Source organism: Sinocyclocheilus grahami, unplaced genomic scaffold, assembly GCF_001515645.1.
Source record: "Sinocyclocheilus grahami isolate Dianchi unplaced genomic scaffold, SAMN03320097.WGS_v1.1 scaffold1417.1, whole genome shotgun sequence".
Taxonomy (NCBI): Eukaryota; Metazoa; Chordata; class Actinopteri; order Cypriniformes; family Cyprinidae; genus Sinocyclocheilus; species Sinocyclocheilus grahami.
Window position 1 is genome coordinate 178420 of NW_015506596.1, and position 27991 is coordinate 206410.

Here is a 27991-nt window from a genome sequence, read left to right on the forward strand (position 1 = left end):
CTAAATATAGAACAAAGCTAGGATGAACATTGGGATTAATTCAGTGATTCATTTATTGAGGGATTTTTTTAATAGCAACCTTTAAAAGCACTGTATGTGTGCTCAAGTTGGCAAGTAAAGCTTATTAATTTTTCAGCTTATGTTTTTCTCCTCCTACTCATTTATTCTTCTGAGAACTAGTGATTCATGAACGAATCGTTTCTTCGAACCGATTCTTAAGATTCATTCGAACAGAATCGCTGAGCGTCCAGTGTAAATCACTAAATACTAAATAAAGAACTTTGTTTGCGAGGTGGGTGGATGTTTGAATGCTAAACAACATAGTATTGACCGAAACACAACCTACAGAACTAAATATAGAACAAAGCTAGGATGAACATTGGGATTAATTCAGAAAAAGCCCTATGCCTCGTCCCGCGAGCTCTGTAGGTGTTTGATTCTCATTGATTCTCATAGTATGTGACAATAATACACAGTAGTTTTAAATGATGCTTTATTTATGTTCTGGTATGGACCGGACATAACATTTCAGATATGGATCAGCGTCTGAATTGATTCTTTGAAATGAATCAACCAAACGAATCGACTCCCCAAATGGATCCTCTCAGCGCTAGAGAGACACATCGGGGTGTGTGATCCTCAGCAGATGCAGAATTATTGTATTAAACAGCCATCGTTTCGGTGTCTTAACCATAGAGACACTGCGACCTCGACTGAGTTTCATAAAGCCATAATGTATTTGTAGTACAAGAAGAAGAATCATGTTCGTGAACACGGCAATAGTCGTTATTTCTTCATTGATGGGATTGCACGTCACGGGTGAGGCTATAAACAATATCGATATAGTCTGTTTGTATAAATTCCTGCTATAATAATTTCCTTATTTGCCATTGTAATGAGTGAACTGGGCGTTTATTTGGCGAATTACATGGTGTGCGTTTAATAACATGGGCATTGGGATCATTTGAAGGGGTAAATGAAATCTATAAACACAGTGCACTTTATTCGACAGGGAAATGTTTATATTCTTGTCAGTCAGTGCTAAAATGAATAATAATGCACCCAAGCACAATCATTTCTGAAGCTTAGATCAGGTACACTAGAAATAGCTATGCACATATTCATTTTTACAGTATTGTCCCTGTGTATGCTCATACAGCATTACTTTAATTGATATTGCATGTGGTTACACTCCATAATTATGGTTATGCTTCTCATACCAGGCTTAAATATATCTTACTTCACTTATCTAGCACTTAACATATTAAATCATTTGCAGTAATTATTTATTTAGACTGACTTGAGTGCACTAAGAAAATGTTGTAGAAACAATTGTCACTCAGAAATTGCTAGTAGCCTACATTTCGCAAACAATTACAAAGAAACGGCAAGTAACACAATGAATGAAACTTGACATTTTGATTACTCTAATAATCAATGTTTTATTTATACATTTGAAAAATCAAAAAAGGGCGGGTTGGTTTGGAAGGGCATGATGATGGGTAAATCATGATAGACTTTACATTTTGGCGTTAAGTTGGCTATCCCATGAGCTTTATAGTCATCTTTGGGTCCATCGAAACTCTTAAAAATAAGGGGGGTTCCCCTGGTTCCCCTAAAGAAGCTCTCAGTGAACAGTTCTTAAAATATTTTTTCTTACTATTAAGGACATTTCAGTAATCTGAAAAAACATTTAAAGAACCTCTTGTGCAAAAGAAGGTTTCCATGGATGGTTCATGGAACCATAAATGCCAATAAAGAACCTTTATTTTAAGAGTGAAGGTCATTTATTTCATTTGGTTTCTCATTTTGTTGGCTCCAAGTGGTCCAAGCTTCATGTTTGTATTGGACATCAATATCTGTTTCCTTGATGCATGGTCACTAGGTGTTTTACATTCTTGCACTCAGATGGTTTGCTCTTTAGCAAGCGGCCTGTCCGATTTCATTACAATTTTGATTTATTGATATTGTTATTCAGATTTTTTTCATATGCATATTTACAAAATAAGCCAACTGAAGCCAACTTTGTAAGCAATATGCAAAAACAATATAAGTTGTGATCCTGCACTGTAATTGGTCAATAGACTATTCCAGATATTATAAAGTAACTGCTATGATGTGAAACTCTGTTTGTATTTCAGGGGGCATCTCTGTAGACGATGAAGTTTATCAGATACCGCATAGGCGCATGGCTAATGGATTGACTGGCCCTGTATACCAGCACATGGGTGTTCTCAGTCAGGAAAAGGCTTTAGGATTTAATGGGGAATTGCTTCAGGCCCAGTCCCGTGGACGGGTGGCAAAGCTGATGTCCGCAGTGTTTCTAGAATCCCATTTCCAGAGAACTCCACAGAGGCGATCAGATGTCAATTTCCTGCAAAACATTGACCGTGTGGAGAACAACCCTGTATCTGCCCACCATACGGTCACAATGGTGAGCGCCTACACAACTTGTGATTTTTTGGTTGCTTTGAGATTGTAGTACAAAAATGTAGAAGCCTGGGGTGTTGAATTAATTAATAAAGAAAATGGGTTGGATGAGGTGACTGGCCAGCGCAAATGTTTAAAGACACACACATATCTGTAAAATTAAATTTTTTTTAAAAAAATATTTTAAATATTTGTTTAATAAAACATCTTTACTAAGTAGCCTACTATGAGTGATTTTTTTTCTATCTTGGCAAACAATGAGTAATTACAGCCATTCAACATTATAAGTAATTGATAATTATTCATACTTATTTTTCCCGAACTTACACCTCCTGCACATCACTAAGACTAAGAATGTTACTAACGTGATCAAAAACAGGTAGTTAGACGATGCTTGCAATGTGCTGGCATTGATACTAAGTGGTTGCTAGGCTGTTGAGAATGTTCGGTTGTTGTTAGTTGTTCAGGGGTGCATTTCCAACAACGAAACTGGCTGCTTAACTACCATAATATAGGAGAAATTAACTACTCACAACTGTTACTTTGTTGCATATCCGTTGTTCGTGCAATGCTGGTTCAACATTATAGAATGTCGTTATGCAGGTGAAGTAATAACCGATTTGAAATCGAATTAAAGTTAGATTATTGCTGTAAATAACGAACATGCTGTCTGATGGCTACTTCGAGCACACTCTCGACAAATAGGCGTAAAATGTATTTAGGGTATATATGGAATGAAATATATTGATTATAATGCATGTTAGCTTGCTTACAAAATTAAAGTCCACATGTCATACTTGCATAAAGTCCACATGTCATACTTGCAAGAAACTACTCTTTTACCACAAGTCGACTTTGCAATGCTGTTTACGAATGTTGATTTCAGAAAAACACTAAATTGTTCAATTGTGTTGCTAATGGCGAAACTTGCATCCATAGTTGCAACGATACCTTTGGGAAATGCATCCCTGGGTTTTTAGTTTGATTATAGCTGTCTTGGCATGAAAGGAGTCCACCCTTGAGTCTCAGTGATTTGCTGGTCTCTAGATATGGCTCTGGTCCCTCTTTCAATGCATCAGAACCAGTTCTCAATAATTTCAATGATCCATCACACTCGGACACATGTCACAATACAGAAGAAAACATCTGCCACTATTTGGTTTCATTGTGACTTTAAGTCATCAGACTTATGATTTTTTTTTTTACCTAGTGGACAATAAAACAGGAAAAAAATCCCAAAGGCTTACATTACGGCCTTTCGCACCGCGGGAACCTTTTCATAGTACCAGAACTAATTGTGAAACTGCCCACTTTTTGCCGTTTTCGCATCGCCGGAACTGGGTGCTTTTTTGATACCGGACTGCCTTTTTCGAGAACCAAATTAGCTCCTACTAACCAGGGTCTAACCAGCACAACTGGTACTACCCGTGACGTAAGTAGACATTGATTGGCCAAACGTGTACGAAAACGCCCTCACCCACCATGATTTAAAACGCTGTGTAAACATACTGTAAACATTGTGTCAACTTATTTCGCAAGTATGGAGAACAGCGATAGATGAACGGATGCTGAAGTGCATGCACTTGTATCAAATGTAGCACTGCCAGTTGTCGTTGGAGATTCTTAGTCCTCCTTCCCATTCTTTCAATCGCTTTACGTAGCCTATACGTCGACATTTCATGTTCATTATTGTGAAACCCGCGAGACAGCGTCCTCCATCCTCCTGTTCTTAACGTTGTTCTTCTTTGTTTCCATTGTTGAACGCCACGCACAAATGACGTCACTGTCTGTCGACCGTCTTACGTACACTGTCCGTGCGAATGCAACCCTTTAAATGGTACTGGGAAATAGTTCACGCTAAATCGTCCCAGTACTTTAGTACTGTACATTTAGTTCTGGAACTAAAGCGGTGCGAAAGGCCCTATTGATTGTTGATTGGATCTTGATGTAGGTGTCCTGTATGCGTCTGATGTTTTCACTGGAAAATTCAGTTTAGACATTTTGATTAAACATTTATGAGGTCATATGTTTAGAAAACAGATGGGGTGAATTAAGTAACAATGCATCTTTCCGCAATAATTTGCATGATTTTAGGTGTTTTGTATGGTACTTTAGGCAAATTAATAACACTAGATATACTTGCCTTAGATTTGACATTGCGTCTGGCACTGAACATTTGGCAACTGTCTATACATACCAGATTGAGTGATGTGTATGTGTACAGGTGCATCTCAATAAATTAGAATGTCGTGGAAAAGTTCATTTATTTCAGTAATTCAACTCAAATTGTGAAACTCGTGTATTAAATAAATTCAATGCACACAGACTGAAGTTGTTTAAGTCTTTGGTTCTTTTAATTGTGATGATTTTGGCTCACATTTAACAAAAACCCACCAATTCACTATCTCAACAAATTAGAATATGGTGACATGCCAATCAGCTAATCAACTCAAAACACCTGCAAAGGTTTCCTGAGCCTTCAAAATGGTCTCTCAGTTTGGTTCACTAGGCTACACAATCATGGGGAAGACTGCTGATCAGACAGTTGTCCAGAAGACAATCATTGACACCCTTCACAAGGAGCCACAAACATTCATTGCCAAAGAAGCGGGCTGTTCACAGAGTGCTGTATCCAAGCATGTTAACAAAGTTGAGTGGAAGGAAAAAGTGTGAAAGAAAAAGATGCACAACCAACCGAGAGAACCACAGCCTTATGAGGATTGTCAAGCAAAATCAATTCAAGAATTTGAGTGAACTTCACAAGGAATGGACTGAGGCTGGGGTCAAGGCATCAAGAGCCACCACACACAGACGTGTCAAGGAATTTGGCTACAGTTGTCGTATTCCTCTTGTTAAGCCACTCCTGAACCACAGAGTATCACAGTGATGGGAATGTGTTTTATGATGGAGGGAGATGAACTCTCTTACCCTCAAAGCCAATTACACTAATGCACCTGATGTGAGACCTCTGGAAGCTTCCCTACTCCCACGAGGTGTCCAAAAAAATAAATCACGGCTCACATATATCACCACTTCAGAGCACAGCACTGCCTGTGAGAGTCACACATTTATATATTTATTTGCTTTAATGCCGGTGAAGCTTAATACGGGATGTGCTCAGTACCCAAAAGGTCATTTCAATTTGCCTGTCAAAATGAATGCAGGTTTGAGAGCTACTTCAGTGTGGGTGGTAATTAAAGTCAACATAAAATCAACATCAACCCTGTTTATGTCATGTATGTCCTGTTCTTGTTATGTTGACTTTGTAGATGCCTTTTGTCCCTGCTTTCCCTCATTAGGTCCTCATGGTTTGCACTTGTGTCTTTATAGCCCTTGAGTATCCACTTTATTTCTACACCCCATGACGGTTTGCGCAAATTATGGGTTTAACTTTCGTTAAGCTGTAAATAATCAGTGAATGGTTCACTCTACCTTTTTTTTTTTTAACTGTGTACAATGAGATGAGATGATTCTACTCACCCTTCAGCCATCGAACATTAAAATGACATTTAAAAGTGTAAAAGCATAAACAAGGTACTTTCAACAGACCATGAATAACCCCAAAAGCGTGATTCTTTCCACAGCAATAACGGACTGGTGAAATATCACTGTAGTAATATATATCTGTATTACGTCCCTTACAAAAATTAACCATGTTTTTACTATAGTAAAAGTGTAGTAACCATGTTTTTTTGGCATATTGATTACTTGCATTTGTTTAACCACAGTTTTACTACAAATATCATGGTTAAACTATGATTAGTGTAGCAAAACGATGGTTAATTTGTAGTTACCACAGTTTAACTAGTAACCATGGTTTTTTTATTTTATTTGTGGAAAACCATGGTTAATTTTCGTAAGGGGTAAAATACGTTGCCTTAACCAGAAATTTTCATGAACTTCCTCGTTGCGTGATACTATTTCAAAGTAATTTCCGTCCTTTTGACAGATAATAAATTGTATTTACCTGTGAAAACAAACAAACCTGGAAAGAGACGTGAGAATTTGAGGAGATTCTTTGTGCATTCGAGTGAATTATTAATAGGATATATTGTAAATTAAATCGGGAGAACAAACCACAAATGCGCAGTATATGTTGTCATTTTTCGTACTATTACAGCAGAATGCAAAGGGAAAAAAGAAAATAATCATGAGGAAAAGAATGCAGCGACTGAAAAGAGCTCTTGCCGTAGATATTCTTGTAATAAAATGTCACGTTAAAATACCAAGTTATTCTTAAGATTTCAGAAAACAAAACATGAATGAAAAATTGATAGCTCATTCAGTCAAACAGACACGGATAAGCTTTATTTGTAGGGCAACCTTATGATTTGAAATGATTAATTTCAGTCTTTTTGAATGAAAGTTCCCCAAACCGGAAGTGCCACCTATAATTCAAAACTTAGAAACTTTGTCAGGAATAAGGTGGATATATACAGTCAAACCAAAAATTATTCAGACACCAGATATAATTTTTGATATTATTTTACTAGTGAGCGCAGGACACTATAATTCGTTTATGTAAGTGAAATATATATATATATATATATCGATACCAGTTAAATTTATAAAAATTTGGGACCAAACATTATTCAGACACTTTGACCTGACCATGTTTTGTTTAAGTGTTTTTTCTTTAATTGCTAATGCAAACTTTTTACACTTTTTACTTTTATTGCTTGGTAATTGGTTGACCTAAATTGGTATTATCTAATTGTATTGTTAAATGTAACAGCTGACAGCTATTCAACCTAATTCATTGCATACCTTTCTGTCAAAGTTATCTGACATTAACAACATTAATTTGTTCATCAAGTTCTTGTCGTATTTTATTACCATTTTCTAAACTATAGCAAATAAACTCTGATAATGTGAGAAATGTTGAAGGTGTCTGAATAAATTTTGGTTTGACTGAATATAACCCTTGTCTGTGTCTGAAATTGCCCCCTATACCTTTATATAGTGCACTATTTGAGAGGACAGCCATTTGCTGTATTTACCCCTCTGTTTGTTGACTGCATTTAATTCTGAGGAATAAAATGAAGTATTTTCTGACTATGAGAAGTTAGATACACAGAGGCACTTCGGAAAAAATAAATAAATTTTCTCGAGTGAGAGCAGGTGTTTACCTCTCTTCCTCTGAGGGGGTTGAGGCGGTCAGCAATGCACAAAAACAGAAAAACAGAGCGTGGCCTCACCTACTCCCCCGTGTCGTGACAGTGGGTCGAGGCGACGCTCTAGGTCGGGGGCCTCAAAGTCTAAGCCGGATCTGCGGACCGTACTTAAGACTAAGAGGTCCTCGGCCAAAAAGTCCTGACGCCACTGGCCCAGGACTCATGAGGGCAGTCCAAATGATATTATTTCAGATAAGAATGGATGTTATATAATTGTCTCGGGCACTTTAGGCAATAAGAATTTAATTATAGCTAATTTTTATGCCCCTAATTTCGATGATGTCAGTTTTTTCAAACATGCTCTCTCTCTTCTTCCTGATCTAAATTCTCATTCGCTTATACTTGGGGGAGACTTTAATTGCTGTCTTGATCCAGTGTTGGACCGTTCGTCTTCTAAACCATGTGCGCCAAGTAAATCCTCTATTTACCTAAAAAGTATTTTTTTCTGAATATGGCCTATCAGATGCATGGCGATTTCTGAATCCCTAAAAAAGAGAATATTCCTTTTTTTCAAATGTCCATCATTCTTACTCTCGGATTGATTATTTCATCTTGGATAACGCCCTAATTTCCAGAGTTCAATCCTGTGCATATCAAAGGATTATCATAACGGACCATGCTCCTCTTATCCTTAACCTGACTTTTTTGAGACGTCGTTCTCGCTCACATGAGAGAGCTGGGGTTAAGACTAAATTAGGCTCCATTACAGAGGACCACTTATCTGGGTGTGGTGTGGGATTCGACCACGATGCAGGCACGTTTGTCTCCTGCTCGGATTGAGTCGATTCTCACTACAGTCGAGAGAGTGAAAGAAGGCCAGTCACTCACTGTCAGGCAGTTTTAAAGACTGCTGGGTCTGATGGCAGCTGCGTCCAACTGGTCATTACGTCACCCGCCGTGACATCTCGCCCATCTATTGGTCTGATTACACACGAGGTTCAGAGCCCGTCACGCTGAAGGGCGTTCCCCTAGCGTTTCCGACGCAGCATCTCGTTCCCTTGAGGAACTAGGGTTACATACGTAACCTGAGACGATTTTTATAATAATTTTATGTGCAATTATACATAATTTTTATATATTTAAAATCTTATATCATATAACTGTTTATCATTAATCATATTAGAATTTTTCTGTTATTTTATTTATCCCCAAAACAATGATAATTTATTAACTGAGAATTTATTAACTTTGAATTAATCTATTTTTTCATGTCCATGTGTAGCAACCCATAATGTAATAACTGCACATGATGTAAAAATTGCACATAATGTAATAAGTATTATATTATTATTGTAATAAAATGTTCATAATGTAATAATTTTCTCAAAACGTAATAAAATCTTGAGCTCATAATGTAATAACAATTATTACATTATGAGAAATGTATTACATTATAAACTCACCAAAAATATTGTCATATTGTAATAATTATATAAGTATATACTTAATAATAAAGTACAATCAGCCCAGTATAAGGGACAGTCAAAATATTTGTTCCGTTATTTAGCCTGTGTGTACAGAGATAAATGCCTAAATGAATCTCAGACATAAACATATTTGCGTTGCTTACTCCATTCATGAACAAATTAATTCTAAAAATAAATATAATTCTTTTTAGAAATAATTTGTACATGAATGGATTGAGCAAAGCAAATATGTTCATGTCTGAGACTCATGTTAGCTTTTATATAGAATAACAACTATAGCTGAACTTTAGTGAGGGGACATTGTTCCTCTTAACATCATGAAAAATAATTTCAAATGTACTGAGCCTGTCACTCATCTCAGTTCATCGGTTCAATGGACGTGTCTGTGATTAGCTACACAGTAAATAGAAACATCTGATGCTCTCCGGAGCGCAAATGCAGATATGCACAGAAGAGTTTGCCAAATATGTTATTACAGTTTCAACTAAGGGTGCTCTTGTGTTTTTTTTCAGTGTTTATCTCCCTAAACTGGGCGTGACACAATAAACTGCTTTCCATATGGATTTAATATAGAATGTTACTTAAATACTAGAACAGTTGGCAATCCTACTTTGCATGTTTTAAAAACAGATTATATTCTTACTTTGGCCATGCATTAAATGCACATCCTTGAAAGAGCGCAGTTTGCTGACGTATTTACTTTTAACTTCTCAGGTACTGTCCGTGGTATGATGACAACAACAGTGGTTACATATAAATATATTTTAATTGTTTGATCAAAATTATTGCTAGGAAAAATCCAGTTGCGCCCCTACTAAATTCTACGTCTTTGAATTAAAGGCATTTTTTATGAACAAACTTGGAAAAAACAAATAAAGTTTCCAAAGTCTAATGTAGTCTGGGATAGATCGCATTACCTGCCTCAGGCAATAGTAGCATGTATTTGTATTTGTTCACTTTAATACAAGTTATAACATGAAATGTACATCGGAAAATGTACATTTCTGTGCCTATAAGCTGTTTCAACTAGGGATATCATCAGTATAACACCCTGTGAAGAATGTGTCAGCTACGTGACATTTACCTCAGGAAGATAAAAGCGTCTCTATAGAATCATATTGCCAAAATTATAAATACATTATACATTTGTGTAGAATATAAACAAATATTTATAACAACCATTTAAATGACTATCTCAAAAATTATTTATATATATTACATATATATATATTAGTGTATATTTTATATATATATATATATATATATATATACTGTCTGACATCAGGAAGCCACAGAAGTTAAGAACGAATCGTTGTCACCCCTTAGTTTCAGTAAAAGAGTTTTTTGACTGAGGTGGAAGTTTTGACTTCTGAAAGTTACAATATTTCATTGTTTTCAATGTTCAATGATCTTTTATCTCAAAAGATCAAGGAAATTGTGATTCCTTATTATACAAGGCCTTTAAAGTCATGCAAACGTTTAATCTTTTATTGCATCACACAGGGTTGTCCCTGTTCTTTTGCTTCTCTCAGTTCCCTTTGTGGTTTGGGAGACACAGTCAATGAAAGATTTGTTTCAAAAGGTTTCTTGTGATCTTTGGTGTCAGTGTTCCTCTAACATCTGATGTTGTAGCTTCTGCTCACACCACCAGAGAGCACAATCCCCAGTCACTTCTGACCCGTATTTAGTCCTGTGTAGACATGCAGTCAGTAACATACTTACTGTGAAGTCTTGTTAGTCTAGCTGTAGTCAGATTTTATTGGATTTTAAGATTTTTTTTATTGTCCAGCAAAGCAATTAATACTATTCTTGTTCATTTTCCTAAACAAAATGTGAGTGGTGTTTGTCTCTACAAAATCCATCCTCATGATGCAAGGGATGTTGCCATAAAGTTCTGGATTGTTCATTTTGTGACTGTCATTTACAGTGAAGCTGTTATATTCTCAGATTTTTTACTTATTAAATGTAATAACATATTTGAAACATTAAAATACTTTGTTATTGTTCGAGAAAATCCAGAAATTAAAGTTCTTACAACAGTTAAAACATGTAAATGAAAACTGTTCAGTTGACTTCAGTTGTCTAATTGTAAAGCATATCCTTCATGCACCGTTCTTCATGCTTTTAGGAGGAGAATGATGACATTGAGCTGTATGTGTCGTCTGTTGGAGCATCAGAACCTGTGGCTCATGAGGACATGATCCGATTGCTCAACATCAACCCCCTTCACCACAGCTCTGGGCCGCTTGCCACCACTGAAGCATCCGCTGAGGTTTGTTTCTCAACAGCTCTAGGATGAAGTTACAGTCAGCTGTAAAACTGCGTAACATACAGTTCTGTCAGGACCACTATCGTCAAAATGATAGATACTTAGCATAAAGTTTGGTTTGGCGGTATGGTTCTGTTCTGGGCAAAAACCTCCCTGCCCATCCATGCAGCCTGTCATTAATGAGCAAGGAGAGCAGCAATAATAACCCCCCTAGGGTTAACAGAACAGAACAAGGCAGGTATCATTAATGTACTTAATGATATTTAAGTGTAACACTTTATTCAAGATAAAGGAGTCTGATTAGCCAGGAATATCAGAAAGCCCAGTCCTGACTGTAGCGAAAGGAGGAGCTGGGGATGGAGAAGGGTAATTTGCTCCTGAGCAAGCTGAAAAGCTGCTGAATCTGAAAAGCTGCTGAATAATAATGAATAGAGTTTATATAGGAATGCCGTGATAGGTGTCGTATTCCTATAGGTCAGCGGTGGCGAACTCCGGTCCTGGAGAGCCGCAGCCCTGCAGAGTACAGCTCCAACCCTAATTAAAACTCACCTGCCTGTAGCTTTCTAGTAACCCTTCAGACCTTGATTAGCTTGTTCAGGTGTGTTTGATTAGGGTTGACGCAAAACTCTGCAGGGCTGCGGCTCTCCAGGACCGACGTTCGCCACCCCTGCTATAGGTAGATGTGATCAGCTGAGAATCAGCTGATGCAAGCTTGACTCACGTGACCTGCCAGAACTAACGCTAACGCTTAATTTGTTGCATTGCATAGCATTAGGTGACTAAAAATGGTAGCAGAGTAACAGTCCTGCCTCCTACGTATTGACCTTTTCTGGCAAACCTGTCCAATTTGCATCAGTGGGCCGTAATGAGAGCCATCATAAGCTTGTACCATTTGTGCTGTATGTCCAGCTTTTCAGCTTCCTTCGGCTGTCTTGAACTGTGTTGTCTGAGACTTTGGAGGCCCCTGGTACTCATTCTGACACTATTCTAATGTTTCAAAAAGTTTTTGAAATAAAAAAAAATCTGACCACCAAAATGTCTTTCTTCTTCATAGCCCAGGAGTCCCAATATTTTTTTGTTAGGATAGAACATTATTTGGCTGAGATACAACTATTTGAAAATCTGGAATCTGAGAGTGCAAAGAAAAAAAATCTAAATATTGAGAAAATTGCCTTTAAAGGTGTCCAAATTAAGGTCTTGGCTATGCATATTAATAATCAAAAATTAAGTTATTAATTGATATATTTACGGTAGGAAATTTACAAAATATCTTCATGGAACATGATCTTTACTTAATATCCTAAGGATGTTTGGCATTAAAAAAAATTATAATTTTGACCCATACACTGTATTGTTGGCTATTGCTACAAATATACCCTTGCTACTTATGACTAGTTTTGTGGTCCAGGTTTACATATAATTATTGTAAATAAAAAAATTAAAGAAGGTTATACAAAATATAATGACTGTTAAGGGGTTACATAGGGGTTAAACATTTATATTTTCTCATTTAAAAATTCTAACTGAAATAAAATAAAATATTTACATATTTCACCTAGTTTCTAAGGCAGCATTTCTAATTGTTTTTAGTTTAACTTGGAAGTACTAAACTAACTACAATTATAAACTAAAACTAATAAATAAAAATGGATAAAAACTATATAAGCATTTAAAAATAAAAATAATAAAAATGACAAAACAACAAAATTACAAAAACTTTAGCTGAAACTTTTAAGTGAAAACAATAATAATGAAAACTACAATAGTATATCAACTATACTAAAATAGCACTGACACAATGTTTACTTCTCAATTGGAGAAGCAGTTTTTTATAATATAAAGGGTATAATGCATTTTAGCACATCATAATGCATCATATAGCATATTTGGTGCTAATGATGTTTATAATATAATATAATGCAATGTACATTATTAATTATACAATTATTGTAGTGTTTTTCCACTATTTGTAAAATATTCTTTTTGACAAATTTTGCAGTATGACAAAGTACAATTATTTATGTAGTTTCTCCATTAATATGATATCATTAATGATAATGTTTAAAATATTTTTAAACTGAATATAGCACGTTACCTCACAGGTCCCTGCTGTCAGCTACCCAAGTACAGGTGCATTTGTGTTGCAGGACGTGTCATCCAGTGTGTGTGTGTGTGTGTGTGTGTGTGTGGGCAGATTTAGGGGTGGAGTCAGCTTCTGTCTAGCCCAATGTCAATGTCTTCCTTAAGATCGCACTCGTTGATCCTTGTATCACTTTTACTCAAGCACAGTATAAATGTATATTAGGACTCTCAAACCTCACGCCTGATGTAGCACTGCAGATCTGCTTGACATTGTGGGATTTTTAGACTGTTAATGTTCTTTTCTGTCTGGCTTTGAGCAGAAGACTGTTTTCAAAGACCACCATGAGAAGAACAGCATTTGGGGTAAAGACGGCTTCTATGTGCTGGTCATCTGCCTCACAATATTCATCATCATCTTCACCTGTTTAATGGTATGTATCTCTCAAAGTCTTCTACCATATGCTTGATTTTCATAGTATGTGATGCTATGTGGGAAGATACAACCCTTTAAAAGCATATATGTGCATGGTGTTGACTATGCATTGATACATTTTTCAACTTTGCTTCAGAAGTTTCTCCTAAAATTATTTCATAGAAATACCAATAGATTCAAATGAGTAGATAGTTGTTAACACTTCAAAATGACAACTCTTGACAGATTCTGAGGAGAAATATTTGAGTTCGTATTGAGATGCCTGACTTCTGATGTGGGAATACTGGGGTCTTTCTCAGGAAAAAAAACATATGAGAAGTAAGAAACTTTGGTAAAAGTCAAGTCATCTTTATATATACCACTTCATACAATACAAATTGTTTCAAAGTCGCTTCACACTAATAAAATAAAAGTTTAAACTTCTTCAAAGATTGAAAACCCCTGAACAATTTTTTTTTACATTTTTTTATTTATTACAGAAGGCATTTGTTATAGTATTTTTAATTGTTGAGTAACATTTTATAATAGCGCTCATTAATAAGTCATTTATAAACATTACATGGCTGGCTAGAATACTTTTAGAATGCTACCTATTTTGTCAAAAATGATATATTCTTAAACATATAAATAGTTTGTATGAATGTGAAATTTCATGACATTTCTAACTTTCTACATTAACAAAGAATCTGCATTATATGGTAGTTTTAAAGGGTTAGTTCACCCCAAAATGAAAATTCTGTCATTAATTACTCACCCTCATGTCGTTCCAAATCCAAATTAAGATGTTTTTGATCAAATCTGAGAGCTCTCTCACCCTCCATAGACAGCAACGCAACTGTAATGTTCCCAGGTCCAGAAACGTAGTAAGGACATCAGTAAAACAGTCCATGTGACATCAGTGACTCAACTTCAATTTTGCGAAGCTACGAGAATAGTTTTTGTGCGCAAAGAAAACAAAAATAATGACTTTATTCAACAATTCTTCTCCCCGGGTTACTGTCTTCCGCCATTTTGGAGAGTATCACAATGCATACGCACGCTTCACCCTAAGCGTAAACAATGCTGATTACGTTCATGTGCGCGCTTTCCCCCTCGAACGTAAAAAACTCTGATTACATTGGGTACTCTCCAAAATGGCGGAAGACGTAAGTCGGGGGAGGAGAATTGTTAAATAAAATACAGCTGCAAGCAGCAATTAAGAGGCCAAGCACTACAGAGGCAAATTAAGGAGCTAAGCATGGCATAGAGCAGTGGTTCTCAAACTTTTTACAGCGGCATACCCCCTAGGGCACTTAACATTCTTCTGCGTACCCCTCTCTTCCATTTAGACCGCAGTCACACCTTTTCTATTAAAGGACAATATTTGCCCCCTTAAACTGATTTACAGGTGCATTTTTTACCTTTATAGAGGCAAATATTTTCTATCCTTATTAATTGTATGTCATGTTTTATGTCATATTCTTAACATTCCATTAAGTGTATTATTAATATAATAAATAAAGCAATAAATTATGGCAAATCGAAGTGATACTTGTACAGTAGATTTAAAAATAAAACCGCCAGTAGGTGGCGGCAAGTCGTTGTCTTAATGAGCCAGGCGTCACGTCATTCATTCATTCATTCATTCATTCATTTATTCTGTAACGAAGCAAAATGCTGTAGTTATTAATGGGTTATTAATCACTGACTCTCCAAATCGTTCAAAGCCGCAGATTCGTTCACTAACGAAACACTGTATTATTAATATAATAAATAAAGCAATAAATTATGGCAAATCGAAGTGATACTTGTACAGTAGATTTAAAAATAAAACCGCCAGTAGGTGGCGGCAAGTCGTTGTCTTAATGAGCCAGGCGTCACGTCATTCATTCATTCATTCATTCATTCATTTATTCTGTAACGAAGCAAAATGCTGTAGTTATTAATGGGTTATTAATCACTGACTCTCCAAATCGTTCAAAGCCGCAGATTCGTTCACTAACGAAACACTGCTGTATGTTGCTTGGGGATGTACACCAGATGATACGGATTTCGTTGGAACTATTATTTAGTCATTTTGGCACCATGCCTAAAATTTGTAGCAGCGCTGTACGAAAACGGTTTCGTATATCGACACGAAATCCATAACTTTTTGCCAACATGGTCTGAAGATGATCCGAGTCAAATTTGGTGAAAATCGGACCAACGGTCTAGGAGGAGTTCGAAAAAGTAGGTTTTCAACATGAATCAAAATGACGGACAGGAATTTGGCCAATTTTGGCATAATTGGTATCGATGTTCTCAGCATGACTTAAAGAATATATTGAGAATTAATGACTATCCCTTTAAGTTTTTAGGTGTCAGTCATGAATCGCTGTGAGAGTGTGAATTGTGAAAACTGCTTTTTGTCCTCGTCTGTTAAATAAAACATCTCCTTTTGAAGTGGACTTTGAAATTTGTAACTTTGCAGATCTTTTTTATGCTCAAACAGCAACATTACAGACTAACTAAAGTTGAAAAAGTGAAAAAGCATAATAGGACCCCTTTAAATAAGTATGATAATAGGGTTAATAAATCTAGTTTAGTCATTTTAAGTCAGAAAACTCCCAATTAATTCTCATTTTAATTGCACCTTTTTGTAAATAGTAAAAGTAGAGTAACTGTATTATTGTTGTATTATTATTTTAGGTAACACTTTAGATTAGGGAACACATATTCACTATTAACTAAGAGTTTTCCCTCAATAAACTCCTAATTTGCTTCGTATTATTATTATTAGTATTAGTATTGGGTCGGGTTGAGGGATCTAAAATATGGTCATGCAGAATAAGGCATTAATATGTGCTTTATAAGCACTAATAAACAGCCAATATGCCAGTAATATGTATGCTAATAAGCAAATAGTTAATACTGAGAATTGGTCCTTAAAATAAAGTGTTACTTTATTTCTTGTTTTTCCTTAATAGAGCAACCATGTCTTGTACATGTAATGAATGATTTACATGGGTATAAAACGGACGGCTAAGCTGTTGAATGTGGTTAAGAGCAGCAATGCTAGTAACAGCAATAAGGCGGTTGAGGTTAGGAAGGGAAACATTTAGAGGCAAGTAGTGATGAGGAAGTGTTCTGTAGTTCAGATAGTGTGATGAAATGTCCTGTGAGATCTTAACAGTCAACTGTGGATTACAGGAAATTTGACCTACTTTATAAACATACTGACGTGAATCTGGTAGACGAATCTTCTAATTATATGTAATTATAAGTAATAATATAAAATATGTATACAAAGTTTGGAATAATTCATATTTTTTATGTATTTGCTCTTCAAAGCTCGTCAGTTGTCAGTGTCACATGATTCTTCAGAAATCATTCTAATATGCATATTTCATGCCCAGTTGTTATCAGTTCTTAATGGTGTTAAATAATTTATAAAGTTTCTTATTATTATCAATGTTGAAAACATTGTTTTTGTGGGATATTTTTGTGGGAGCCATTATGCATTTTTCCCAGGATTTTTTGATGAATAAAAAGTTAACGGGGTCCTATTATGCTTTTTCACTTTTTCAACTTTAGTTAGTCTGTAATGTTGCTGTTTGAGCATAAAAAAGATCTGCAAAGTTACAAAGCTCAAAGTCCACTTCAAAAGGAGATATTTTATTTAACAGACATTACTTTTTCAAAAACTACAACGAACGACTCGTTTGGACTACAACGCATATTTTCCGGGATTTGTGATATCACAAATATCGACGAATGGGATGAGACCTGGTTGAGCTGCACTAGAGAAGGCAACGAGTGTTATCACTATGTCGGAGACACGCTAGCTTTCCCAAGGCAGACGAACTTAGAGTGGTTACAATCATCCGGGTTTAAATCGCGCTCAAATTGATTTGATTTTGACGCAATATTTACACTGAAGCTCGCAGGCGGCTATGGTAAGGGGCGTGGCATTTCCGAACCAGGCGCCGAGTGGAGCCAATCACAGCACACACTGGCCCTGCTAACCAATCACAGCACCTTTCGTATTTCAGAAAGCAAGCCTTAATTTGATACAGGAACTATTCGAGCCGTTCATGCCAGACTGGGGAGAGAGGTGTTGTAATAATGTAAAATATGTGAAAAATAATGTGTTTTTCGAACAACCTAGTATGAGAGCCTGTTCTAAAACACCCACAAAACAAAATCAAGAGTTTGTAAAAGAGCATATACAGTGGGGCAAATAAGTATTTGATACACTGCTGATTTTTCAAGTTTTCCCACTTACAAAGAATGGAGAGATCTGTAATTTTCATCGTAGGTACACCTCAACTGTGAGAGACAGAATAAAAAAAAAAAATCCAGAAAATCACATTGTATGATTTTTAAACCCCTTTAAAAGACAACACTTATTTGAAACCTTTGTATCATTAAAAATGTCTTTACTGTCACTTTTGATCAATTTAATATGTCCTTAGTGAATAAAAGTTTCTTTAATTACTCCCCCCCCCCTTATCTTAGTTACTAGAATGGTAATGTATCATGGATTCCAACAAAATATTAAGCAGCACTACTATGGTCTACATTGATAATAAAAATTAATATTTCTTGAGCAGCAAATCAGCATATTAGTATGCTTTATGAAAGACGATGTAACAGTGAAGACTGGATTAATAAATTATTTAAATAAAATACAAATTATTGTAATATGTTCAAGTGAATTATATGTGAATGTAATAATTTAAGTAATATAATTAATTGATTTACTTAATTTGTATATTTATAAATATATCATAATTTACAAATGAATGTATTGAGTGCATTTTAATAAAAACAATTTTTGCAGTGTATCTTGCTGCAAGTGTTTGGATTAAATGTTTAGACTGAATTTGGAAAAAATAAAAATCTGAAATGAAGCTACATCACTACCACCCCCACCAAAAAAAATTAATAAATAAAGGAATTCTTATAACTTCTTCTGACCTATTACGCTAAGTTTTATTTGATTAATACAGTAGATGTTTGCGAACCTAAAAAATGAATTAAATAGGAGCATTATTATAGTAATGACAATCGTCATTCATGAGAGTGATAAAAAATATTTGATAATTTTCTATATGTAAAATATTATTTCTTTTCAGATTTAGGGTGACCTGGACAAGTTTTTTTAATGAGAATTAAACTAGCTGCGAGTAATAGATCCATATTAAAAAGGAATATTTCCTTTCCTCAGGTGCTTTACCGAATAAAGGAGAAGGAATTCTTGGATCATCAGCTTAAAGACCCATCCCCGCCCAGCCGGGACGTACAGCTGGCACCCATCCCTGTTCATGGTGCTCAGCCCCCTCTGACCCTCAAGAACAGCATGGTCCAGGCCAACCAGACATCCAAACCCAGTGCCACCCATTCTATCAGCAGCACAAGCATCCCGTCCTGTAACATCAGCATCCATCAGACCCATTCCAGCGTGACGACATCAGAGGTCCGCAGTACCAGCGTCCCACCCGGCCACTCTGTGGCTGAACTCAAACCCACTGTGTCCTCCACACATTCACCCTTTAGGATGAAGTCGGTTGCAGGCCTGCAAGAGCGGTAAGTCTTCCTTTCAGTTCAGAAACAGTGCTGACTGATACATAGAAAAATAACTCACTTGGGAGTGGACTTTGTGGTTTGTAACTGTGCAGATCTGTTTCATGCTCAAACAGCAACATTACCCACTAAAGGAAGTTGAAAGTGTAAAAAGCATAATAGTACCCCTTTAAAAGAGGAGTTAATTCAAAAAGGAATAAAGTCATTATTTACTTACTCTCATATTGTTTCAATTTCACATGCTGTTATTTTTATGTAAACTCCTTTTGTAAAGGAGAGTTTTAGAAGAATCTGCTTTTTTCAAGGTGACATTATGAGAGGATTTATGCCAAACATCATTGATTCTTGTGTGGTATAATGGAATATGAGACTTCAGAGATCTTAACTTGTCAAGCAACTAGATTTTAATGACATAACCAAGCCCTCTATGACAGGTATTCTCAGCTCTGGCCCTTCGAGATCCATTTTCCTGTAGAGTTTAGCTCCAACCTTGATCAAACTCACCCGCCTGTACTAAGGCTGCGTCCGGATGCTAAAAAATGCCTTCGGGAGATGCGTTCCAAAGTAGGAATTCACTTCCTGTTTCCTGAGATGCCTACATCTGATCGATTTTTGAAGGTAGCATAGATCTTTTGCTGCCTTTGATATCCCACAATCCTATGGATTACATTCTGTGACAGTTGAGCTAAAAAAATTAAGATGGTGTCTGAAATTTGTGTTTGGTGGTCAGTTTGTGTGTGAATGTATGTTTCTGACCAACTTTTTCCACTTCTGATGTTACTTTAGCAAGAAATCAGTATTATAGTAATTAAATATTTACTTAGTTATCACCAAATCTCAACTCTGTTTTGTTGTAGATCATTAAACCGTTACGCTTACGAAAATGGATCTCGAGAGTTGAGAACCCCAGCTCTATGACTTAATTTTCCATCATAAAATTTTTCTGTTCAGCCAATTCATCTTCAGACCATCCTGACAAAAATGTATGACATTCAACTTGATTAGTCAAACCGTTTTCAAATATTGCAGGATTGAATTTGACGGTCCGTGCTCCAATATATCCATAGTGCTTAGCTGTATTGAAACAAAACATGGTACAGCTCATGATAAACATAACCGGAGGGTACAGTTTTAGGACAGTGCCACCTATAGGAAATATGAAAAAAAAAATTTTTGTTTGATTTAGTGTGGTTTAGAGTTGATCAATACCTATTTTTTTATTCATGGCAGCCCTGCTGAAACAAACAGTAGAAACCATCACAGAATTTGTAATGGTTTTAACTGGTTATAATGGGAATTATATTGTTTTAAATGGAAAATAATTGTCCCTGTTGGTCTCTACTGGTAATTTGTCATCTTCTATTGGTGGCTTGTTAACACCATTAAATCCTAATAGAATATGTCCCAAAACACACTACAGGAAACCATTTTTTCATGGTTAAAAGTTGATGGTTTATAATGTTTGTAATAGTATTTGTAGTAGAAACCATTCGAATTTCTGTGATGGTTTCTATTGTTTTTTTTTCAGCAGGGAGCAATTTTGTCCTTTGGCCATTTTACCTTAAAATACTGTATTTTACAGACACATTAACATATTACGAAACCTGGTATGTGTCACTGGCACCATGGGAATAACTTAGAAGCTTGTGGTGAAAATTATAATGAAATGTAAAATTGTACCTGTTGTTATGAGATTCCTTGGGTCATTCTGAGAACAATGATACCAATTATGCCACTGTTGGCAGATTATGTTGTCCCCCATCTGAAATTTTTTTAAAACCTACTTTCTCAAACTCCACATTGGTCCTAATTTATGAGTTTAAAAGTTATGGCTTTTATTTTGCCAGACCAAACTTATATCATTTAACAAATCAATGAGTTGAATGGCATGTTGGAAAACCTGAATCTGAGGCTGTATCTCTGCAATGCGTAATTAATGTTAGTAATTATCACCCCACAATGACACTTTGGTCACCTACTGGTGACCCACACTGAAACATCGGCAGTGCCACCTATTAGTTAAAAGTAATAAGCAATTAGGTCACATTACAAGTGATTGTATTTATAGGTTCCTTTTCATGGTAACACGATGCTGCATCAGGAGCTGAGGCTATGGGGAACACCTTTGACGTGACGGTGTCTGAAGCATGCGTTCACATCCCATATTCACTTTGGTGCAGCATACCTTGCTTTGGACCCAGTTCACATTCCAGGACATATAAACACAGGAGCAGATTTCCATCGAGGCAGCAACTTTTCACTTGAACGCCCCCTCAAGTCAGAGTTCTGAATTGCAAACTTGGATAAACCGCACCAACCCTGACTTCAGAATCCAATATGGCTGCTCAATGCATCAACAGAAGTGAAACAGCAGTAAAATATTGTTTATTAGCATCTTTGTTTGACTGTGTCTCAAACTCCAACCTCTATCTGTGGACAACACTTCATCAGTGTCTGTGCAAAGTACTGTTTTTTAATGTTTTTATTGACTGGTACTGATATCAATAGACATGCCCATCTTGGTTTTCCAATTAGTGTATGTAACGTCGTGAAGTTGGGTGTGACTTAATTCCCATCTCCGACATCCGACTGTAAATGGAACACAGCATTAGGCTCAATATTTGCATATACCCTTGTTATACCCACTTGTTTTGTTTTTCAGAAGTCAATAATCTACTGTCATAGCTTCCCTTTTTGCTGTTGTGTGAAACATTAGAGAATTAGGCTATGAATTTTTTATTTCTTATGCCAGCAGGTGAAAGTAAAAGTAGATTTGTTCTACCACACTTACCTGACTGTGTTTTGTTAATGTTTTCCCACATATTTTTGATATGTCTCTGTGTCTCATACAGACGTGGATCTAATGTCTCGCTGGTGCTGGACATGAGTGCTTTGGGTTCGGTGGAGCCTTTGAGTAGTGGGGTTGTGACCCCACGTGAGCGTGCAACTCAGGAATACCTGCAGTCAGCCGGTCGGGTCCTCTCACGGCAACAGCTTCGTGACATCACACTGAACACACAGATGCTGCATGCAGAGTTTGCCGTAAGTAACATGCCAGTGCACCACTAATAAGTAAGTTCAGCAGTAATGTGGTTCAGGTTGGCTTTTCTTAATCATGGGAATTACAGACAGTTGGGGTTCAGTTAGGCATCTTTCAGTGCTTATGTTATGACAGTTTGACAATTTCCATTGTACTTAGATCAGATTGTGTAACTTTTTTATCCACAGGAAATTCCAATGAACTTTGTGGATCAGAAAGAACTGGATATCCCAAATCATGGATCAAAAAATAGATACAAGACCATTTTGCCAAGTTAGTATAAGAATTTCCAATGAATTTCCAATGTCATTTCACTTTGAGCTGTCGTGGCCTAATGGTTAGAGAGTCAGACTTGTAACCTGAAGGTTTCGGGTTTGAGTCCCGGCACCAGCAGGGATTGTAGGTGGGGTGAGTGAATGACCAGCTCTCTCTTCCACCTTCAATACCACGACTGAGGTGAGAGCAAGGCACCGAACCCCCAGGTGCCACAGCAAAAATGGCTGCCCACTGCTCTGGGTGTGTGTTTACAGTGTGTTTGTTTGCTCACTACTCACTGCTGTGTGTGTGCACTTGGATGTGTAAAATGCAGAGCACAAATTCTGAGTATGAGACACCGTACTTGGACACATGTCACTTCCTTTCCTTTCCCATGTCAGTGTCACAGAAAGACAGCATTGTTGAGTATATTCAGCAGCAGCTTAATGCATAGCTTGATGGTGTGGTTAAAAAACTTGTGTATAGAGGACAGATTTAGTTTTTTTCCATTGAAAATTATTTTTCTGCCATAATGTAACTCGTATGACTTTTTTCTTTTGTGGACCAAAAAAGGAGACATTCTGAAGAATGATCACGCTGCCCTTTTCCATAAAAATGCTAATGAAATCAGACAGTGATATTTTAAACATTAAGGACAATAAACACCATAAAAGTGCTAATAGTGTTGTCAAAAGTACTGATACTTTGGTACCAATTCGATACTGAAATTTTAAAAACATAGCCGTTGTGCTGTATTGGTAGTACCGAGTACCAGGTTAATTCAGTACCCGGTGATAAGCACTGCTTTCAAATATTACCATACCTAAACACAATGTAAGTAAGATTTTATTCTACCGTGTAAAAATATTTTTTGATCATAACAGGAGTTTTCACACTTTCAGTAAGTGAAATCAGGTTCAGTGACTACAAAGATTGAGCTTTTTAATGCAATGTAAAGAAGATTGGATGGTTATTATTTGCATTCATAATTAATTTACATTTTTATTTTTTAAATAGTAAAGCAAGCTATTAAAATCAAATAATTCCAATAGTTTTTGATACGGTGCTGAATTTGGAACAGAGAACTGCAACATTTTTACTGGTTTGCATACAATTTTTACTGGTATTGATACCGTCTAGTGAAATGTTGGTACATTATTGTATATAATGTATAATATAATTAGTATGATAGTGATTTTACCTGACTAGTACTCATTCACACTTTCACATGTGCTGCTGATATGATTAGTCAATTATGTTAGCTGGTAATTTTTGGCGCTTTTCCACTGCGTGGTACGACTCGGCTCGGCACGGCTCAGTACGGCACGGCACGGTTCGGCACAGTTTGCGGTTCCCCTGCAGTTCAGTACCGCTTTAGAGTGGGTGGGATTATTCACATGTCGTTATAGTCGCCCCGCCTCTACTACCACGACTCCTCAAAAAAACTTTTTCTTTCTGCGTCGCCCCATCAAGCTCTCGCTGGATCCGCTCCTCTGCTATCAACGAGAGGAACGTCTGTTCTTCCGCAACAGACAACAAAACTTTTTGGTTGTTTAAAAAAAAGGTGCGCTCGGTTCAAAACAGTTGCGTTCGATCCTTCGCTGGCTGTGCTGATTTAAATCTAGCGGTTCTTTTGTGTTTGTGTCGCAAGTTTCATCGACACAGGTAGTGACGATTCTCTCCGGCCAATCCGTGATCAGCAGAGTTTACACGTCACGTTTTGGTTCACTTGGAACCCCAACCGAGGTGGTACTAAAAAAAGTACCAGGTACCAGGTACTGTACCCAGTAGAAAACCCCCAAAAAGTGTACCGTACCGTGTCGTACCATGCAGTGGAAAAGCGCCATTTGTGTCAGCATCAAAAAACAGTGAAATTCGTTTTTTTGTGAAAAGTTCATTTTTTTGGCCAATGAAGCTTTTAGCAATTATTTTAAATGCATCTGATCACTCTACACAATAATCTAGAAACAATGTGAATGAACACCACAACAGCTTAAGCAGCAAATTTAGCAAAACACAAAATTTATGTCACTGCTTTGACACTGCTATTGAGTTCAGAAGGATGTCATTTTATTTGTTTTGTTTTGGCTTGATTCTGTTGTGACTTGTTTACACTGTGCTGAAAATGTTTGTTTGCTTTTTAAATTTCCTTGTGTTGTGCCCTACTGGGCACCTGGTGAATCGAATAGAATGCTACAAAAATGTTCACAAAATTCACATTTAATTTCAGATCCACATTCCAGAGTTATTCTGAAGACTAAGAACTCAAATGACCTGCTCAGCAGTTACATTAATGCCAACTACATAAGAGTAAGTTCAATTTTCAGTGATACACTCACAAATTCTTCAATAGCCCATGACAAAGAGCCACTTAATGTCCTCTTAACTTAACTTAAATCTACTACCATCTCTACTACCATCAGAGATTGTAAAGTGAAACATTGTAAGAGAAGAGTTTAGTTTGATCTCAAAATTAACCAAGTATCCAAGAGAGTCTTGCTGGTCTAACTTGGCTCCGATGGTTCTTTATACTTACAGTTCAGCCCCGTTATGTTATTAAATCTGTTTACGTTCAGCACTTCTTCTATCCAGGGCTATCTTAGAGGTGAGAGAGCCTTCATTGCCACTCAGGGTCCAATGATCAACACGGTGAATGACTTCTGGCAAATGGTCTGGCAAGAGGACTGCCCTGTCATCATCATGATTACTAAACTGAAAGAGAAAAACGAAGTAATTTTCAATAAAAATATCTATAATGTTCTTAGTATGACTAAATAGACTGTGGATGTGCAAAACTTTGTTTTATTTTTTCAGAAATGTGTTCTGTACTGGCCTGAGAAGAGGGGGATCTATGGAAGGGTGGAGGTCTTTGTTAATAATGTGAAGGAATGTGACCACTATATAATCCGCTCCCTTATACTAAAGGTATTTGCATTATAAGATAAACACTCTTTAGAAAAATGATTGAAAAATACAATTGTCAGATACTGTAAGGGAGCAAATGTTTTTGTATCCCCAGCAAGGAGGCCAGAGTCGTAAAGTGCAGCACTACTGGTATACCTCATGGCCGGACCATAAGACCCCAGAGAGTGCTGGACCCCTGCTGCAGTTAGTGAATGATATTGAGGAGGACAGGAGAGGCTTTACATCCTGTGGGCCGGTTATTGTACATTGCAGGTACAGGAGCTTACCAGGCAATTACGAATTGTCTACCGGTTAACACTTTTCTACCATTGCACGATATGCACAGTATTGTTCATGTAATATAGTAAAAAACAGTCATAATTCAGTTACAATACAAACATAAAATCAATTATTAACCATTTAATTGATCTTTGAACTTTTGTAGTGCTGGAATTGGTCGGACGGGGTGTTTCATAGCCACAACAATCGGCTGTCGTCAGTTGGAGTTGGAGGGAGTTGTGGATGTGCTGGGAATTGTGTGCCAACTTCGGACAGACAGGTACAACTGGTTCAGTGTTTTGAAATACAATTACGAAAACAATTATGAATATGAATACAACACAAATTCTTGAGATTAAATATTTGAAGTACTAGGATAGTTCACTGTCCTGTTCACCAACTGGGGGCTCGGCAGACCAAGACTTAGATAGTGGAATGAGGATGAAGGATGAGCCTGGTGGAGCCAAAGAGAGTGGAAGGCGAAGGAGCAGGCGGAGATCTGGAAGTCTGGTAAAATCAAAGTGACAATGAACCAAGGTGAAGCCAAAGGAACAAGGGAGCCTGAGGGATGACAGACCACAGTAGAGACCACAGAGGGAGCGATGAGCCTGTGTTCACAGGGTGAGCGGAGTCATGGGCTTAGAAGCTGGAGGTGGAGCCAGCGCTGAGAACCAGGAAGCTCGAGGTGGAGCATGTGTGCTAGATGGAGCCAGCAGAGAAGAAGTAGTGGAGCTGGACAGAAACAGTGGAGAACAGGAGCCAAGAAGCTGGGTGGAACCGGCGAAGACAAAGGAACCAGGGAGCCGGGCCGAACCTGCAGAGATAAAGGAGCTTGGAAGCTGGACGGAACCACCAGAGTAAGAAGGTCCAAGAAAGTGCTTGGAAGCAGAGTGCCCAAAAGGCCTTGGGGAAGGGAACATGGGCAGGAACACACTCCTGAGATTCAGCTCCAGGATGGACATGCCGGCAGCCTCTGGCTTTGTAACAGGAGTGGGTTCTTAGTCTGTGACGGGTGTAGACTTTGGCTCTGGGTCCGTAGTGGGCATAGGCTCTGCCCTGGGAAGGACTGGAGTAGACAGATGGACTTGGAAAGTAGCTGGATAGTCTCAGATGTGGTCCATTTCCATCTCCTCCATGACGAAATAGCCATAGATCAGAGTTGATGTACTGTACTGGGCTACTGTGGTGCTGTCCCTTCCCTGTGAGAGGGAAAGGTATATATAGTCATCCAATTCCTCCTGAAAACATGCTTTAAGCATGTGTCTACTCCCTGGGGACTTGATGGAATAAGTAAAAAAATCCTCCATATATCTTTCCAGGGGGCAGCCAAGCTGATGGAGGTTTAGTCCTAGCTAGACTAAACACAGAAATTTAGGCCGTAGTCATCCAATTCCTCCTGAAAACATGCTTTAAGCATGTGTCTACTCCCTGGGGACTTCATGGAATAAGTAAAAAATCCTCCATATATCTTTCCAGGGGGCAGCCAAGCTGATGGAGGTTTAGTCCTAGCTAGACTAAACACAGAAATTTAGGCCTGGTTTCACAGACAGCTCAGTCATGCATTTTAATCTGTAGATTCACTGTTTGGAAGAAAATCCCATAAAAACACCTTTTCTTTCAGCAGCTAAAACAACTACAAACAAGCAAAAACTATAACAAGATTTTCATAAAATTCTAATTGTAATTGTGATTGTTGTTGCAAGGCTTGACTGTAATCATGTGGTGTATTTTTCCACAGGGGTGGTATGATCCAAACGGAGGAACAATATGAATTTGTGCATCATGTCTTGAGTCTCTATGAAAGCCGCCTTCCTGTGGAGCCTGGACAGTGAACAGCTAGAGGAGCTTAAATTTTCATACCAAGAGATCTGCTATTGCCACGAGCTTTCTGATTCAGGAGAGAAGGCAGCAGATAATGTTTGTGAAGATGGAGCTTTGAGGAATTTAGTTATGTGCGTGTCAAGGCAAGGGTTGCACACATCACAACTCTGACATTTTCTGGAAGCTATTATTGCCGGCAAATGTATTTCTTGTCATAGATTTTGAATAGCCTCTGCCATGCTTTTTAAGGCCACTAGTGTTAAGTGTCACTGCCCAAGGTCTAGTTCCACTAAATAATGCTTTTTTAAAAACAGTATACACAGCATAAATAAT

At 37.2% G+C, this 27991-nt stretch overlaps 1 protein-coding gene across 1 annotated transcript; it reads left to right on the forward strand.

The window, feature by feature from the left end:
• Nucleotides 1–611: 611 nt before the first annotated feature.
• On the forward strand, nt 612–27991 carry ptprr (protein tyrosine phosphatase receptor type R). The gene is made up of 13 exons (XM_016256316.1): nt 612–819; nt 2142–2434; nt 11160–11303; nt 13703–13813; nt 19004–19362; nt 22212–22401; nt 22588–22672; nt 24885–24964; nt 25247–25384; nt 25469–25579; nt 25674–25831; nt 26004–26117; nt 27576–27991. Exons 1-13 carry the CDS (start codon nt 762–764, stop codon nt 27667–27669), a joined length of 1935 nt encoding a protein of 644 aa, XP_016111802.1. The 5' UTR covers nt 612–761; the 3' UTR covers nt 27670–27991.